This window comes from Lampris incognitus, chromosome 16 (genome assembly GCF_029633865.1).
Source record: "Lampris incognitus isolate fLamInc1 chromosome 16, fLamInc1.hap2, whole genome shotgun sequence".
Classification (NCBI taxonomy): Eukaryota; Metazoa; Chordata; class Actinopteri; order Lampriformes; family Lampridae; genus Lampris; species Lampris incognitus.
Window position 1 is genome coordinate 39,063,299 of NC_079226.1, and position 18,830 is coordinate 39,082,128.

General features: G+C 45.1%; 1 protein-coding gene across 2 annotated transcripts; it reads left to right on the plus strand.

The window, feature by feature from the left end:
- The first annotated feature begins 1,068 nt into the window (after positions 1-1,068).
- gmfb (glia maturation factor, beta) lies at positions 1,069-17,881 on the plus strand. Of its 2 annotated transcripts, XM_056295735.1 has the most exons (8): positions 1,069-1,162; positions 6,109-6,205; positions 6,902-6,951; positions 7,441-7,490; positions 8,313-8,395; positions 8,691-8,764; positions 12,505-12,595; positions 12,750-17,881. In XM_056295735.1, the coding sequence occupies exons 1-7, from the start codon at positions 1,160-1,162 to the stop codon at positions 12,574-12,576; spliced, it is 429 nt and encodes a 142-aa protein (XP_056151710.1). In that variant the 5' UTR covers positions 1,069-1,159; the 3' UTR covers positions 12,577-12,595; positions 12,750-17,881. The 2 variants fall into 2 exon arrangements, with proteins under 2 accessions (XP_056151710.1, XP_056151709.1); XM_056295734.1 differs by having other exon boundaries at positions 12,505-17,881.
- The last annotated feature ends 949 nt before the right edge of the window (positions 17,882-18,830 follow it).

The window sequence follows — 18,830 nt, forward strand, 5'->3', positions numbered from 1 at the left end:
TAATGTAATACATTTTCACATCATTATGTAATAACGCCACGTTTTTTTCAAATCAAGACATACATTTCGGTGGTTTATTACATAACGCACCAAATTATTACATTTTCTTCATAAAAAAGGGTAAAAAATGCGGATGTTACACTTTTTTATGAAGAAAATGTAATAATTTGTAAAATTAACTGTAAAAAAAACCCCTATTCATTCCCTAAGTCAGTGGTTCTCAACCTTTTTGGGGTCCTGGACCCCCTGCGTATTTTTGATCTACCCTGAGGACCCCTCCACCTGATCTTGGGGGAGGGGGGTTGCAATTTGATAGAAACAGTAGAAACTGCATTTTAAATTGCATTATAGCATTTATTCACTCTTTGGGGAAAAAATAAGAGCTTTCAGTTGTAACTTAGATATAGTTAACAACAGAATTTTTATGCAGTAACTTTTAACAATGCAAACGGGAGCGAGATCTCTTATTAAAATACAATAAATTACACTTGTGAAACAGATGTAATTAGAGAAAAAAAGTCATGTTACCCTTTATAGTTTAGGTAGATAAAGGTCTCAGTCACATTTGAGTAAAATAATCCTATTTCTATAAATGTCATAGGATCTTTTTTTTTAAAGATATTTTATTTTCACGGACCCCTTGTAATTACACCACGGACCACTAGGGGTCCGCGGACCCCCGGTTGAGAAACACTGCCCTAAGTAATGTCATGCTGGGCTGAGCGTTTATTTATTCACTGTAATCAGTTTTTGCATCCATCGATCTTCTAATGCGACAGTGTTTTTCTTTAACTTCGAGTGTAAAATTGCTGCTTTCTCAAAAATAATGATTTTTTTTCATAGTTCAAAAACCTGACGCGAGAGGCAAAAAACTAATGCCGGATTTGGCTTCAGCACCCAAAAGTGAGCAAGAATCCGTTGAAAACCCCCATGCAAGAAACATTGGTCTTGACCAGTGTTGTACTTGCCATCGGTGCGTTTGAGCCAATTCTTTTATTTTTTTTGGAAGGGGGCGGGGCTTGTGCGAGATTGGATTGGTCGATCCAGTCACATGACGCGTGAGAGACGCCCCGCCCCTCCCCAAAAAAAACAACAGTGGAAGCGTCCATACCCTCCGGAGCAGCAGCTGTAGGTCCGGGCGGAATCTCAGCCTACAACAATGGTGAGTTGGAGGGGGGGGGGCTCTCTCTCGGCCGGTGGGTTTGCTCGGTAGCTGCCCCGGTCGTCCGAAATGGAGACGTTTAAATGAAGACGAGCGGCTCGCCTTGTAACCCAGCTAGCCTAGCTCCGGTTCCGCCCTCCGTCCATTCATCGCGACGTGCCGCAACACGTCTCCGGCGCGGGGCGAGCTAGCTAAACAAGCTAACGCGCTTGTCGAGATTGGCCTTTTCCAGGTGGGCTATTAGCAGCCTAGCTTAAGTCAGCCGACTCTCATTTCCTTTAAAAAAAACAAAACTTCCACGTGGTCGAGGGATCTGACGCGTTGCACACAGTTGGGAGAAGAATGCGTTGGATTTTTTATTGATAAAACCAACTTGTTCTAAGGAGAATAGGTGCGCACTTAAGGGGTTAGGGGGACGCGTTTTTCTCCACCTGGGGTCCGATTTTTTGACACATCTAAGCAAACTAAAAACTCTGCCTGATGACCTAATAATAATTAGTCATGCGGACTACCTATTATATTCTTGCCCGGTGCGGGATTCGATACGAGGTGTTCTGCACCACAAGGCGACGTCGCTAACCGCTCGACTAAAGGGTCAGGCACGTCGCCCCACTAGTAGTTCACAGTCATATAGAACAGTGTTTCTCAACCGGGGGTCCGCGGACCCCTAGTGGTCCGTGGTGTAATTGCAAGGGGTCCGTGAAAATAAAATATCTTTAAAAAAAGATCCTATGACATTTATAGAAATAGGATTATTTTACTCAAATGTGACTGAGACCTTTATCTACCTAAACTATAAAGGGTAACAGTAACAGGACTTTTTTCTCTAATTACATCTGTTTCACAAGTGTCATTTATTGTATTTTAATAAGAGATCTCGCTCCCGTTTGCATTGTTAAAAGTTACTGCATAAAAATTCTGTGTTGTTACATATATCTGAAAGTTACTGAATACATATTCTGTTTTGTTACATATATCTGAAAGTTACTGAATACATATTCTGTTTTGTTACATATATCTGAAAGTTACTGCATAAGAATTCTGTTTTGTTACATATATCTGAAAGTTACTGAATACATATTCTGTTTTGTTACATATATCTGAAAGTTACTGCATAAGAACTCTGTTTTGTTAACTATATCTAAGTTACAACTGAAAGCTCTTATTTTTGCCCCAAAGAGTGAATAAATGCTATAATGCAATTTAAAATGCAGTTTCTACTGTTTCTACAAATTGCAACCCCCCTCCCCCAAGATCAGGTGGAGGGGTCCTCAGGGTAGATCAAAAATACGCAGGGGGTCCAGGACCCCAAAAAGGTTGAGAACCACTGATGTAAACTACCAATTATATTCTTGCCCGGTGCGGGATTCGATACGGGGTGTTCTGCACCACAAGGCGAGATCGCTAACCGCTCAGCTAAAGGGTCAGATTCGTCGCCCTATTAGTAGTTTACAGTCATATAGACCACAGTAGGCCTATATAACGTTTCACAAATATGTTCATTTATTTTTCCTTTCCCATATATCTTATTTTTTCTTTATTATGTGCCAATTACTAGGGATTGTATATTCTGGGGATATACATAATGTGGATATTTAAATTGTATTGAAGTTGTTCCCACCTTGGACTGATGCCAGGCATGTGTGACTGCAATCGTGAATATGTATGTACACAGAGACATTGAACATGGTTGAATGTGATCTCTTTCACATGCAAATTTATGTATTATTATTATTATTATGTGTTATTATGTTATTTTCTTTCTCTGCTTCTCTAGGCAGGTGCACTCCATGTTTGGGTGGGTGGTTGAGGTGTTTGTTTAAAAGAAAAAGAAAAATGGAAATAGTCTTAAGTACATGCCTGTTATATTTTGTGCTTGTTAACATTTCCAGATAAAAAGATTATTAAAAAAAAAAAAAGAGGACAAAACTGGCTAGCTAGCTGTTCAGGTAGCCAGAGCAGCAAGACGCCACGATGATCAGGCTGTTAACACCTCCATCGTGTGTGTCTATGTTTTGGCACCTTTACATGACGTTTGGCTATGATTGTAAAAAAAAAAGAAAAACCCTCCAGTACAGTGTTTCTCAAGCCAGTCCTCAAGGAACCCCTATCCTGCATATTTTCTTTGCAACCCTGAATAGGTACCTGTTTGTAGTTATTCAACCAATCAGCAATGAATTTTGTCAGACGTTGCACACCTTGCATAATTAAGTGCTGCGAGACGATTGGTCGAGTAAGTACAAGCAGGGCTACCTATGTGGGGTTACAATGAAAATCTGCAGGACAGGGGTTCCTTGAGGACAGGGTTGAGAAACACTGCTCCAGTATATACTCTAATCTGTGAAGCTCTTCTGAGCTCAGAGAGAAACCCCGACTCCCACCGGCCATCTGTTCAGGAAGGCGTCGTTGTGGGATTGTTGGTTTGAGCCCCTCTGCCCGCCGTGCAGGTCTCCACACAGAAAACCTCTGCAGGGATTCTGTTGACATGTAAGCCTCTCTGACAGGCTTTTGTGGCTGGCTGACTCACGGAAGTCGGGTTCAGTCAACGTTGTAGTCAGTTTTTTTGCCCTTCCTTGTCCGTGTATGTCCTGAGGGATTTGCTATTAATATCATGTAGTGTTCAAAGACTCGCAGGATCACATTTGTTTTTATGTTTGACACAAAGTACTTCATAGAGCAAAACAAGAGGACGCAAACGGTTTAGAGGAGGAGGGAAAGTAAACGGATGGCGGGTAATAAACCGGAGGGCCATGCGTGCGGGTACATGCCTCTACAAGGGTGTGAAGTTGTGAGAGTTCTGGAAGTGACATGAATTCCTGCAGAGCATGCGGGAGCATTTCCTGTGGGAACTGGCCCGTTGTTGTCTTTGCTGGATATAGGCCTGGTGCAGTCTCTTGCTGGAGTCCCGTAAGACAAAAAAGACGAGTCTAACCCTGGTTCAAATCCCCGTGTTACCTCCGGCTTGGTCGGGCATCCCTACAGACACAATTGGCCGTGTCTGTGGGTGGGAAGCTGGATGTGGGTATATGTCCTGGTCGCTGCACTAGCGCCTCCTCTGGCCCCCCCCCCAAAAAAAGAGCAGAGGCTAGCTTGAAAAAATAACCTTCTATTCAAAAACTGGCTCTCCGTGATGCTAAAAACAAAGTTATATGCCGTTATGTTGATGCGAAATCCCACAATATATCTCATCAAACACGTTGAAAAATCTTCCCAACTCGGAATAATGACTTCAAGGCCTGTTCCGTCGCATTTTTCCTCGTTGGAAATCAGAGCTTCCAAGTTCCCACTTTGAATGGAATGTGACACTAGACCCAGTGTACAATGGTTGTCACAAAGGCAGGAAGTTGAAGGAAACAAAGGACATCACTTGTGGCCAAGGATGCTAAAGAGCACGAAATCTGACCGCCAGCTGAAACGGGGAGAAACTCACGCTGTTGACATAAACAGTTTATTGGCATCATTTTCGACTTCCCTCTCGAAGAACGGAAAAGACATGACTGGAGGGAAGTGTGGACTTCCCTTGATAGCTTTCATAAGAAGATCACAAGCTTGACAAAAATGTTAGACAATTTAGCGAGACGTCCCATTATACGTGGGCAGTTCACACAAAAGAATCACCTCGTCACATTGCTTATGGAAAGATCCGCGTCTTATTGATGTGCCTTTCTCCGTTTGTTTCCTTTTACCTTCTGGGTTTGTGATGAAAGAGACCGGCAGTGCGAATGACCTGGCATGCTTCACTGGAGAATGTCAGTGCCCGGTCGTGGCAGTAACAACAGGAGGTATTGGATGAAGCGACACACCATTGGCTGATTATTATAAAGAAATAAGGGGCATCCGGGTGGCGTGGCGGTCTATTCCGCTGCCTACCAACACTGGGATCGCCGGTTCGAATCCCCGTGTTACCTCCGGCTTGGTCGGGCGTCCCTACAGACACAATTGGGTGGGAAGCCAGCTGTGGGTGTGTGTCCTGGTTGCTGAACTAGCGCCTGCTCTGGTCGGTCGGGGCAACTGGGGGGAATAGCGTGATCCTCCCACGCGCTACATCCCCCTGGTGAAACTCTTCAATGTCAGGTGAAAAGAAACGGCTGGTGACTCCGCATATATGGGAGGAGGCATGTGGTAGTCTGCAGCCCTCCCCGGATCGGCAGAGGGGGTGGAGCAGAGACCGGTACAGCTCTGAAGAGTGGGGTAATTGGCCGGTTACAATTTGGGAGAGAAAAGGGGAAAATTCCAAATGAATAAATAAATCTATGTACTGTCCCTAGAAGCCCCCCCCCCTCTTTTTCGTCCCAAACCTATCCGGCCAATTACCCCACTCTTCCGAGCAGTCCCGGTTGCTGTTCCACCCCCTCCGGGGAGGGCTGCAGACTACCACATACCACATACATGTGGAGTCACCAGCCGCTTGTTTTCACCTGACAGTGAGGAGTTTCACCAAGGGGACGTAGCGCATGGGAGGATCACGCTATTCCCCCCCGAACATGCACCCCGACCGACCAGAGGAGGCGCTAGTGAAGCGACCAGGACACATACCCACATCCGGCTTCCCACCCGCAGAAACGGCCAATTGTGTCTGTAGGGACACCCTACCAAGCCGGAGGTAACACGGGGATTCGAACTGGCGATCCCTGTGTTGGTGGTGAACCGAATAGACCACCACCCGGACCCCCTGTCCCTAAGAAGCTTTACGTGGAACCTCACTGCTAGCCACAGAAATGACCAACCCACTTGAATTGGTTCCGGGTTTGAGTATTGGATAGAAATGTGAAGATGGACAGGAAATGGGGTTGAAAGGAAGGTGGAGACGTGCATTAAAGGTCCTCAGTTGTATGTGCTTATCAGGTTGAGTTCCTGGGAAGACACCCCTGATTCTGGACTTCAGGTGGACCAGCAGAATATTTCAACACGTTGTCGTCTTCTTCTTGTGTTTCTCCTGTCCTCAGAGCGAGTCACTGGTAGTATGTGATGTGGACGAAGATCTGGTTCAAAAGCTGAGGGAGTTCCGGTTCCGGAAGCAGACCAACAACGCTGCCGTCATCAGTAAGTATCGGCTCGACGTCGCCTTGTTTTTCCTGGTTGCCTTGCATCTTTACAGGTCATACAGTCCAGACCACGATTCGGCACGAGCGCCGACACCCTCGACGTTAACGCTTGTGTCATTTAAGCCCATCTTCCCCCCCATTCATCTGCAAGAGAAATAAGTTGATAACTGTCGGGTCGCTGGTTCAATTCCCTGCTCGGCTGGTTGAGGTGTACACACCCTTCATTTGATGTTCCTTATTTAGAAAGGTACTTCGCTTTAGCATGAATCTGTCAGTCCGAGGCCAATACCTGAAGTACAGCTACCAGTGTAGCATCAGTTTCAGAACTCCAATCTAGCCCGGGTCTCATTTTGCAGTCTTTTTTTTCCTGGACCAAAATATAATTGACGGTAATTTGCATTATGGGTGTGTTCGCACGGCACTCAGTCAGCCTTAAAGGTACACGCCTCCTTTTACCCAGGGGCGTGTGCTGGGAAAACCTGAACTTCCAGATCTAAAATGGATGACACATTTCATACACTTGTGTTTGCCTCTTGGCATGAAATAAGTGTTTTGTCCAGCAACCCACTTCAGGTCTGTCATTTTTGACTCGGCGAACCACTGGCGGTCCGATAAGACTGTCGCGGTGGTAATTGTCTGTTCTGAAGACTTTGAAAGAAAGCTGCTAACACGTTTCCCCTGTGCTCTCCCTCAGTGAAGATCGATAAAGACAAGCAGCTTGTCATTCTGGACGAGGAACATGAGGCAAGTCATTTTGTTGATCTTATAAATAATTGTCATAGTGGATCCTGCTGACCTACACTTAATGCTAAACTTCATACAGTATGTATAGGTAGGGGGCGCCCCGATGGCTCACCTGGTAGAGGGGTACCACATAAGACTTGAGTCCTTTACCGCAGCGGCCTGGGTTCGAATGCGGCCCGGGGCCCTTTTGCTGCATGTCATCCCCTCTCTCTCCCTTGTCTTTACTGTCTCTCTACTATCACTATACAATAAAAGTTTAAAAGGAAATGTATAGGATAGGCACCAAAATACCCGTTTTGACAAATTTGAAGGAACTGCAGATGTCTGCTATGAAACGTTGTTCCATTAACCTTAATAGTTTGCTGACTGTTCGGCTGTTAGGCACTAACAGATGGAGTGTTCTGGGTAAAGTGTAACTTCAGATACTGCATGGCGTGGAGGGAACATCATCTAAGTGTCGTTGTTAATGACATGTTTGTCCTGTTTTAGGATATTTCTCCTGATGAACTTAAGGATGAACTGCCTGAAAGACAGCCAAGATATCCTTTTGACAGAAAAAAATACAGACGTGACTTCATTTACCATTATCAGAATATCAGGCATGCGGGCGGCGTGGTGGTCTATTCCGTTGCCTAGCAACATGAGGATCGGCGGTTCGAACCCCCGTGTTGCCTCGGGCTTGGTCGGGCGTCCCTACAGACACAACTGGCCGTGTCTGCAGGTGGGAAGCTGGATGTGGGTATGTGTCCTGGTCGCTGCACTAGCGCCTCTTCTGGTCAGTCAGAGCGCCTGTTCAGGGGGGAGGGGAAACTGGGGGGGGAATAGCGTGATCCTCCCGCACGTGCAACGTCCCCCTGGTGAAACTCCTCACTGTCAGGTGAAAAGAAGCGGCCGGCGACTCCACATGTATCGGAGGAGGCATGTGGTAGTCTGCAGCCGTCCTCCGGGTCGGCAGAGGAGGTGGAGCAGCGACCGGGATGACTCAGAAGAGTCATTGGGGAACAGTTGGGGAGAAAAGGGGGGGGGGGATTTAGTTAGCCTTTTTTATCTTTAAAATGCTCGTTTACTCTAAGTGCCACTAAAATGGGGGAGAGTGGACTACTGTTAGTGTAGCATCCCTGATACCATTGCTGTTCTATATTTCGATACATCCTTTGAATAAGCAGATAAAGTTACACACTTAACCCTTCGAAGTACTGACATAAGATATCCAAGCTGACCCATTTGTCTTGTAAAAGTTAGCTCTGCTCTGTTAATGCCAGTAAAACGAGCGGCGAGGTGGATGGCGTTGCGTTGCCGTTACCTTTGCCTCGCTATGCTGCAGTTCCCCATGTGTGCGAACAGTCCTTAGCCCCAGCCACATTTGTCGTCTACAGCTACAAGTACCAGCATGATGATGGACGCGTCTCCTATCCCCTCTGCTTCATTTTCTCAAGTCCAGTGGGTAAGAACATTTCTGGAACCTTATTCGCACGCTAGAGAACAGTTTTTAAAACAACGTGGAAACAAATTGCCGCTGTTTTGAATTTCAACTTTTTATTGACAACTCAGTCAGTGTGCGCGTGCACGCCATTTGTCTTGGTGAGATGGTTAATGCGGTCGCCTCACAGCAAGAGGGTCCTGGGTTCGAGCCCCGGGGTAGCCCAACCTTGGGGGTCGTCCTCCGTGTGGAGTTTGCATGTTCTCCCCGTGTCTGTGTGGGTTTCTGTTTTTACGTTTTCCCTATGTTTCTTTTTCAGGATGCAAACCAGAGCAGCAGATGATGTATGCAGGAAGCAAAAACAAACTGGTGCAAACTGTGGAACTGACCAAGGTAGAGTCAGGGCTACCTGTCACATTAGTACAGTCTTTTGACGCTATATTGTATTACACTGGGATTATACATAAGGAGCATGATGATGTGTACAGAACATGTTACACTGGACTTAATCCCAGAGTGTTTTTCATTTTTATTTGTTTGAATTAAGTTACTTTTATTGATCGCCAAGTTTGCACATACAAGTAATACAATTTTGTTCAATGCTCACGTGAAAGCTACAAGGGGTGTAACGCAACAATTTAAGCTAAAAGCGACTAAGACTAAAGAGTTTACTACTACTTTTGGCTGCCTCACACACTCACACGGAAGCACCTATTTTCTTGAATGAAGTGCATATATCTTAGCTACTACAACTACTTTCGGCTGCTCCCGTTAGGGGTCGCCACAGCGGACCATCCATTTCCATCTCTTCTTGTCCTCTGCATCTTCCTCTATCACACCAACCACCTGCATGTCCTCCCTCACCACATCCATTAACCTCCTCTTTGGCCCTCCTCTTCTCCTCTTCCCTGGCAGCTCCATATTCAGCATCCTTCTCCCAATATACCCAGCATCTCTCCTCCACACATGTCCAAACCGTCTCAATCTTGCCTCTCTTGCTTTGTCTCCAAACCGTCCAACCTGACCTGTCCCTCTAATGGACTCGTTCCTAATCCTGTCCTTCTTCATCACTCCCAAAGAAAATCTTATCATCTTCAACTCTGCCACCTCCAGTTCCGCCTCCTGTCTTTTCATCAGTGCCACCATCTCCAAACCATACAACATAGCTGGTCTCTACCATCTTGTAAACCTTCCCTTTAACTCTTGCTGGTACCCTTCTGACACTCTTCTCCACCCACTCCACCCTGCCTGCACTCTCTTCTTCACTCCCCCTTACTTTGGACAGTTGACCCCAAGTATTTAAACTCGTACACCTTCATCACCTCTACTCCTTGCATCCTCACCATTCCGCCATCCTCCCTCTCGTTCACGCATATGTATTCCGTCTTGCTCCTACTGACTTTCATTCCTCTTCTCTCCAGTGCATACCTCCACCTCTGCAGGCTCTCCTCAACCTGCTCCCTACTCCCACTACAGATCACAATGTCATCTGCAAACATCGTAGTCCATGTACACTCCTGCCTGATCTCGTCCATCAACCTGTCCATCACCATTATCCAAAGGAGTTGAATCAAGTGCAACTGGACTTGGTATATATCCATGAAGACGTTTCGCCTCTCATCTAAGAGGCTTCCTCAGTTCGTGCCTTTCTGTCTAGACCAAGCTAGTCTTCACAGATATATACCAAGTTCAGTTGCACTTGATTCAACTCCTGTGGATAACCATGACCTGGATGAATGAGAACATTCACAGACAAGTCCATCACCATTGCAAACAAGAAAGGGCTCAGAGCCGATCCTTGCTGTTATCCCACCTCCACCTTGAACCCATCCGTCATTCCTACCGCACACCTCACCACTGTCACACTTCCCTCATATATATCCTACACCACTCCTACATACTTCTCTGCAACTCCTGACTTCCTCATACAATACCACACCTCCTCTGTCAGCACCCTGTCATACGCTTTCTCTAAACCTACAAAGACACAATGTAACTCCTTCTGGCCTTCTCTATACTTCTCCATCAACATTCTCAAAGCAGACATCACATCTGTGGTGCTCTTTCATGGCATGAAACCATACTGCTGCTCGCTGATCATCACCTCTCCTCTTAACCTAGCTTCTATTTCTCTTTCCCATATCTTCATGCTGTGGCTGATCAACTTTATACCTCTGTAGTTGCTACAGTTCTGCACATCACCCTTATTCTTGAAAGTCAGTACCAGTATGCTTCTTCTCCACTCCTCAGGCATCCTCTCACTTTCCAAGATTGTGTTAAACAATCTAGTTAAAAAACCCACTGTCATCTCTCGTAAACATCTCCATGCCACCACAGGTATGTCATCTGGACCAATAGCCTTTCTACTCTTCATTCTCTTCATAGTTGCCCTCACTTCCTCCTTGCTAATCCACCGTACTTCCTAATTCACTATCCCCACATCATCCAACCAACCTTCTCTCTTTTTCTTCATTCATCAGCCCCTCAAAGTACTCCTTCCACCTTCTCAACACACTCTACTTGCTTGTCAGCACATTTCCATCTTTATTCTTAATCACCCTAACCTGCTGCACATCCTTCCCAGCTCGGTCCCTCATCTAGTCAATCAGTACAAGTTCTTTGCTCCTTCATTAGCGTCCAACCTCTCATACAACTCAACACACACCTTTTCCTCTGCCTTCCTCACCTCTTTCTTCACTTTACGCTGCATCTCCTTGTACTCCTGTCTACTTTCTTCATCTCTATGACTATCCCACTTTTTCTTTGCTAACCTCTTCTTCTGTATACTTTGCTGTACTTCCTCATTCCACCACCAAGTCTCTTTGTCTTTCTTCCTTTGTCCAGATGACACACCAGATAACTTCCTAGCTGTCTCCCTTACTATTTCTGCAGTGGTTGCCCAGCCATCCGGCAACTCTTCACTACCACCCAGTGCCTGTCTTAATTCCTCCCTGAACTCTACACAGCAGTCGTCCTTCTTCAACTTCCACCATTTGATCCTTGGCTCTGCCTTCACTCTCTTCCTCTTCTTGATCTCCAAAGTCATCCTACAGACCACCATCCGATGCTGCCTAGCTATGTTCTCCCGTCACCACCTCTCAGTTTCCAGTGCTTTTCAGATCACGCCTCTTGCATAGGATATATTCCACCTGTGTGCACCTTCCTCCACTGTCACCCTGTGTTCCTCCCTCTTATTGAAATATGTATTCACCACAGCCATTTCCATCCTTTTGCAAAATTCACCAACATCTGTCCTTCCACATTCCTCTCCTTGAAACCATACCTACCCATCACCTCCTCATTTCACCTCTGTTCTCTTCACCAAAATGCCCATTGAAGTCTGCTCCAATCACCACTCTCTCCCTCTTGGGTACCCTCTCCACCACTTCATCCAGCTCACTCCAGAATTCTTCTTTCTCTTCCATCTCAAACCCAGCTTGCAGGTCATATGCACTGTTAACATTCATCATCACACCTTCGATTTCCAGCTTCATACTCATCACTCTGTCTGACACTCTCTTCACCTCCAGCACACTCTTGACATACTCTTCCTTCAGAATTACCCTACCCCATTTCTCCTCCCATCCGCACCATGGTAGAAGAGTTTGAACCCACCTCTGATGGTCCTGGCCTTAATCCCCTTCCACTGGTCTCTTGCACCCACAGTATATCTACTCTCCTTCTCTCCATCATCTCAGGCAGCTCTCTCCCTTTACCAGTCATAGTGCCAACATTCAAAGTTCCGACTCTCACCTCCATGCTCCTACCCTTCCTCCTCTCCTGCTGCCTCTGGACATGCCTTCCCCCTCTCCTTCTCCTTCACCCAACAGTATCATAGTTTCCACCGGCACCCTGCTGCCCAACAGTACTGGCGGCGGTCATTGGTCACCTAGGCCTCAACCGATCTTGTAGGAAAATTTGATTTATGATCTGCCCATTTGATTTTGGCAAAGTTTTTATGCCTGATGCCCTCCAAATTTATCCAGGCTTGGGACCGGCACTAACAATGCCCTGGCTTGTGCATCCTCAGTGGCTGGGTATCTTGTAAACTAAAGGGTATCTACGTCATATTAGGGATATTGATTGGGTAACCAAGAGTTATCCCGTCAAATCATCTGCCTTTTTTTTTCCAGGTGTTTGAGATTAGAAACACCGAGGACCTAACGGAGGAATGGCTGAGGGAGAAACTAGGCTTTTTCCGCTAAAGACATCTCACCGTGCCGGGTAAGATGTCCGGAGGGAGGATGAAGATTGCACAGCCTGTGCGGTCTGTTGGGGCGAACCCCCACCACAGTTCATGTTTTCCTCCTCCTTTTACCAGACCTGCATCAAATAGTGTTTAGAAATACTTAATTATGGTTTGTTTTGGGTTACTTAGGTGCCTGATGGGTGAAGTATGCCCCACATGACAGTTCAATATTGGGAACATTTTTAACCACAAACGCAGAACAAAACGTAATAGCTGCTGTGAAAACCAGCAAGTTTTGGCTGAAAAGAAAACCCAGGTGTTCACGTTTACAGCATATATGAAAGATACGGTGGAAATCCATTTCGTCAACCCAAAGTTGGCCACATCAGTTCAATCTGATGATTATGATGATGACGATGATGAGAGAGAAGTGCCGGACAATCACAGAAATGTATTTGAAACTAACTTGGCACACTTTTCTTTGGTGTGCAGCACAATTACCTAAAACCATATTGTACCGATTAGGTAAAACGCCACCCATGTGATACACCTAGCAAGTTAAAACAACCGCTAAGAATTATTTGGTCGATACTAATTCATGCAAGTCTGCTCTGTACCTCCCATACAATCTCTCCATGTGCCAGTTTTGTGTCTGTACTGAACTAATATTCCTATAACTATCGAAGTGGAACAAAAATTTTTTTTTAAAACGTGTCCACCCTCATGTAATGCGTTAAGGAGAAATCAAAAAGGCATTGTAACATCGGCTTCTGTTAATATTTCCTCCAGTAATTTACACAGTTTGTTTTGCGCTACGATAAAACTCTGCATTCCATTTTTTATTTTTTTCTTTCAAAATTAAACTCAAACCTCGTTTAGCTGATTATTTAACGAGGGAGCAGTACTTTTAGGAATTTATATTTTTTAGGAATCAAAGTTTAGTGTCTAGGGTTATGGAGAAATATATATATAAATATACTGTAGCATCTATCTAATTGTGTTCTTAACAATTACCGAACAATCATAAGCTCAACTCAAAGACCAGTGTACATTTCTGTCACACAAGTCTCTTAACTCAGTATTCCTACATGGGGCCATTTTATTCGGGTCACAAACATGTGATCACTACAGAGATGCTAGCGCTAAACTGACAACTGGCATTCCGGATTAGGATGTCGTATTGCAGCGCGTCGTGCAGACGTACACACAGTAAACGCATGCTGGAGCTGGTAGAACCCGGCGGTGTGTTAGATAACCGCGCAGCTCCTTCCAGGCGGACGGTGCTCTCTACTCGCATCCTGCTGAGAGGTCCCTTGTTAGACGGCTAGCCGGTGACACCGAGTCCCAGTTTCGTCTTTGGATTCGAGGTTGAAATGGCAGTGAGGTAAAACTGTGCTGTATCTGTACCTTTTTTTTTTAGAGTGGGTTTTTTTTATATTCCTGGATTTATAATAATAATACCCCTGGTGATGATTTTACCACTGAAACGTTTCTGAAAGATTCCCCCCCCCCCCCAAAGCAACAACTGACAAACAACCTCCGCCTTGCAAACGTGACAGTTTTTGAAGTAACTCCACACAGGGTGGCGTCACCAGCCCACCTTTTACTTTACTAAAGCGGTGACTGACTGTACCATATGAGAGATTGTTGGCTATTATAGTGCATTATTGCTATTCATATCTGTGAATGTCGTGCTGATTTTTATGTATGCGGTTTGATTGCGGTAGTGGTTGTTTTTACCCTTCGGGCACGTGGTTTTTCATGACGGTACACATGACGTCTCATAATGCCAGTTGTGCTTAAATTTTAGACTTGGTGACAAAAGAGAACCCAGTTCTCCAGTTCTATGTACCCAGTGTACCTTCTCCAACCAGGCCAGTCTCTTGAGCTGATCACATTGGTCAAGGTTGGTGACGGGGTCTCCGTATCAGTTGATGCGATTTGAAAAAGGCGGGCCCGAGCAAAGACCGGATGGTCTGATCACAGCTTCAGAGATTGCTCTCAATGGACTAGGTGAGAAGGTGATGGGGGGGAGGGGGTAGAATCGGGTTCGCTGAATTAGGTATCTCAGGAATCGGGGACAATTTATCGTCATTTCTTTCATGTACTTGCGTTATACAGAAGAAACGAAATTCCGTATCCCCCGGCCCGCAGCAGTGCGACACAAAAGACAAAAACACATACCCAAAATTCCCCAAAACGACACCACCAAAAACATACAAAATCAGAGAGAACAAAGCACACAAAAAAACACGAACAGTTAACAACACAGTCCACTCAGTGCAACACAGTCCAAAAATTCCACGGTCCAGGAGAACGAACGCCAGCCAGGATGACTGTCAGAACTGCCAGTCTGCATGGGCTAGCAGTTAGCTTAGCCTGCCCCGCTTCCGCGTCCTGTCAGACCGCCCTCGGTGTTTCCTCCTTGGCCGCAGGTCCGGCAGGGCTGTGGTCCTTGGGCCACCAGATTCAGCAGACCAGCCTCCCCCAGCCGAACCAATGCCAGCTCTCCCAAAATATCTTAAAATATCTGAAAATGTCTTCTCTTAGGAGGGAAGTCTTACTGTGAGCTGCAAGCTATCTGTTAGCTCGGAGATTGCGCTACTTATCTTGGTGCCAGGTCTGCCAGATAGTCCCGTAAACCTGCAAATTGGACCATCCACTTCTTGGCTAGACTCGTCTTTCTGAAATCGTTCTCAGTAAGAGGGAAACTAGACCCCCGTCTTTGACATAATTTCAAACACATTCAATGTTTTTGACCTGTGAGATTGCTCGGGCTCTCAAGGCTGGATTTCACCTGTAACGATGACACAATTTCAAGACCCCCCCACCTGTTGCCCAGCGTGATCAGTGTTGTGTCATCTGGAGACGACACCTACATAAGAACAGATAAGTGAGGGTTAATTGTGGCAGATTTGAGGCCAGTAGGGAGGGAAAAGCCACGTTAAGCATAATGTTCTGTTGTTAAGTCTGTTTTACCGATGCCTTTTCTTAAATGTTTTTGTCATATTTTGTCTCATTTGAAAAATCGTTAGCCAAAATGGACAAAAGGAATTGTGTATCTCAGTTTATCTCCTCTAACGACATACCGGTGAGCAGAGGATGCCTGAAACAGCTTTTGATGGTCAAAACTATTTTTTTGATGTGAAGCAACTCATGGACATGGTAAAGAAACCAGTCACTCATTCTCACACGTTCATAGTCACACACAGCCAGTCCATGTCTGCAGGGGGGAGGAAAAATCAATCGACAGCAAAGTTAAGATGTGTCTAGAGAGGCTTGAGAGATGTCAATGAAAACAATTTTGAGTAGAACATAAAAATGAACAGCTTGGTTGTTCAGCCACCCGTGGCTCCCCCTCTGATGGATCGTACCATTCTTCCTTTCATTTAGTGCTGCTTGCAGCTTTTTGTCAGTTTCATGCCCGTTGACACAGAAAAAGACTGTCTGTCCACTGGAGACCTCTTTCAAAGAAACGTCGTAACGCTGGACCTGAGCACTTGCATAGCACTTTGTGTGGAAAGCAGGTGCCGAGTTCTGGGACGAGATGCTCGGTAGTTGCCGCACAATAAGTTTGGCTGTAAACCTTCCTTCAGCTTCCTTTTATGATAACACGCAAGTAAAATGTCGCATAAATGGGGATTTTTCTGGTGTCGACGCTACAAATTTGAACCCTTTTCACCAGAAAGAGAACCAGAAGTGGCATTGATAAGCTAGCTAGGCGAAGGAGATGTGGCGGTGCGCTCAAGGCTAGAGGCTCAAAAAAGAGGTCAGGTCCTTCCAGTCGGATCAAGAGCATTCAAATTGCGACCTTTCTGTTGAAAACAACACAAAAATACTTTTTTTTTTTTTACAGCTCCAGTGGATACGTGACTTAAATCTACTGAACCTAAATTCACCAAGTCCTCTGGACTCTTAACAGTAGTGCTTCACATCTATGACTGTGCCCTTGTTTGTCGAGAGGCTCCTTTTGTATAGGCCACAGACAAAACATGGAAAAAGGACTTTTGATCTGTCATGTCAGAGCAGGTTCGCCTTCTTTTGTCCTGTATTTTTCAAAATCTGAATATAATTCAAGGTATGGGGAGATAACCGAAGCAGTTTGACTGAAATAAGTCACTGAAGATGTACGCACAACACTAGCTTTTCATGTAAACCATGCACTGGTATCAAACTTTGTGCTTAAGATGTTGATATTGTGTGTTTTACATGTAAGTATAAGGCTTTGCTCATCAAGAATTGATGGGATGTAACTGTTAATCCCCTGTCTGGTATCTACTGATGGAATAAAGGCGTTGGTTTCTAGCCACGCCAACTTCTCATTACCTATTGCTGTTCCCACACAGGGAGGTGGGAGTGTGTACCTCCAGCCTGAGTGACTTTTCTTGTTCGAGATTCTCACGTGTTTACTTGAACCGAAGGTTGACTCAATCCTTCACTGATGGAGCAAGTTTTAGGAGCTATGAAACATTTTTTAAAACCCCAGTAAACTCGTCAAAATATTTGGGATTTAGTCCATAAATGAGGCTAGGCCCCCCGCCTCCCTAAAATTATTTTTTTTACAAGTTTACTTGTAAAAGATACAATTTGATCCGACCGAAGAGATGTAGCCTAACTTTCTCAACAGTCTTTGCATGTAATTTGAATGAACTGCAATGTAGTGGTCTCAGTGCGAATACAAAATTACTTAAGATGTTCTGTTTTTTTTTTCACGAGGAAATTCTAAGTGCATGTTGTGTGTTTGTGTCTGAACAGTCTGCATAAACCTTAAAAGGTATCCCAGCAATGATTTCAGCATTTTGTGATTAGGAGCCATGCATGTTCTCTTCCCACTGAGGTGAAGATATTGGATATTATCGGTGTGATTTGACTGCTTGGGTGCAAGCAGCAGCTGCAGACAGTTTATTTGCACATACTTTCCTCTATTATGATTCCTTAATAAACAAACTTGACAAATATTCCCCACGTAGATCTAAGAGGTGCGTTTTAAATATCTTGTTCCTTTGTGGTTGTGAGCCATGGGGGGTTATTGTCCTGTGGATCTGTTGACTTTTCCTTACAAAATAACTTTTCCTACGTGGTGAACTTGTATATTTGGCCTCTCTCGATCTTATTTCATTCGTAACGTATTTGTCAACTCGCCTCATGTTCTCTTTAGTTAAATGCCTGTTCTTTTTCCTTTTCTTTTTAATAAAACTGCACCTGAAGTATGCAACATAACCAGCTGTCTCATGGCATCAATGAAACGTGAGATATTTGTATTTTTCCATACTTTATACAACGTCTAATAATGTCCCAATAAAATGACAGTGATGTTTAAAGCCTCTGTTTTGTTTTTGTGAGGGTTACTATTTTTCATCCATCCATCCATTATCTGAACCCCTTATCCTGCTCTCAGGGTCGCTGGAGTCTATCCCAGCAGTCATTGGGCGGAGGGACACCCTGGACAGGCCACCACACAGGGCCGAGTCTCTCTCTCTCTCTCTCTCTCTCTCTCTCTCTCTCTCTCTCTCTCTCTCTCTCTCTCTCTCTCTCTCTCTCTCTCTCTCTCTCTCTCTCTCTCTCTCTCTCTCTCACACACACACACACACACACACACACACACACACACACACACACACCTAGGGGTAGTTTAGTACGGCCGATTCACCTGACCTCCATGTCTTTGGACTGTGGGCCCACGCAGAGAACGCGCAAACGCCACACAGAGGACGACCTCCAAGGTTGGACTACCCCGGCGTTCGAACCCACGACCATCTTGCTGTGAGGCGACTGCACTAACCACTGCACCGCCCACTATTTTTCATATTGATAATAAATGATGCAATTCCACGTACTCACATTCCATTAAAACTGATCACACTAATCAAATCAGCGATAAATTACCCCCCCCCAAAAAAGTGGAAACGATCAAATGGAAGGTGTATTTTTGAAATAGTTTGAAATAGTATCACACGTGGCAACTTTATTGCGCTACTAGATTTAATCAGAATACCGTGGCGTAAAAAAAGAAAAGCTTACGGTCCGTATCCGGTGCTCACGGTCCGTATCCGGTGACGTGCGCAGGCTTGGTTACTTGACCTTTCACCTTTCTGCCACACAGAGGACGACCTCGGCGACTGCGCCACCGCGCCGCCCACTATTTTACATATTGATAATAAATGACGCAATTCCACGTACTCACATTCCATTAAAACTGATCACACTAATCAAATCACCGATAAATTACCCCCAAAAAAGTGGAAATGATCAAATGGAAGGTGGATTTTT

Coding starts and splice junctions, on each gene's coding strand:
- gmfb (XM_056295734.1), top strand. Junction 6,952..7,440: donor TTCTGGACGAGGAACATGAG/GCAAGTCATTTT, acceptor GTCCTGTTTTAG/GATATTTCTCCTGATGAACT. Junction 7,491..8,312: donor CTGCCTGAAAGACAGCCAAG/ATATCCTTTTGA, acceptor AGCCCCAGCCAC/ATTTGTCGTCTACAGCTACA.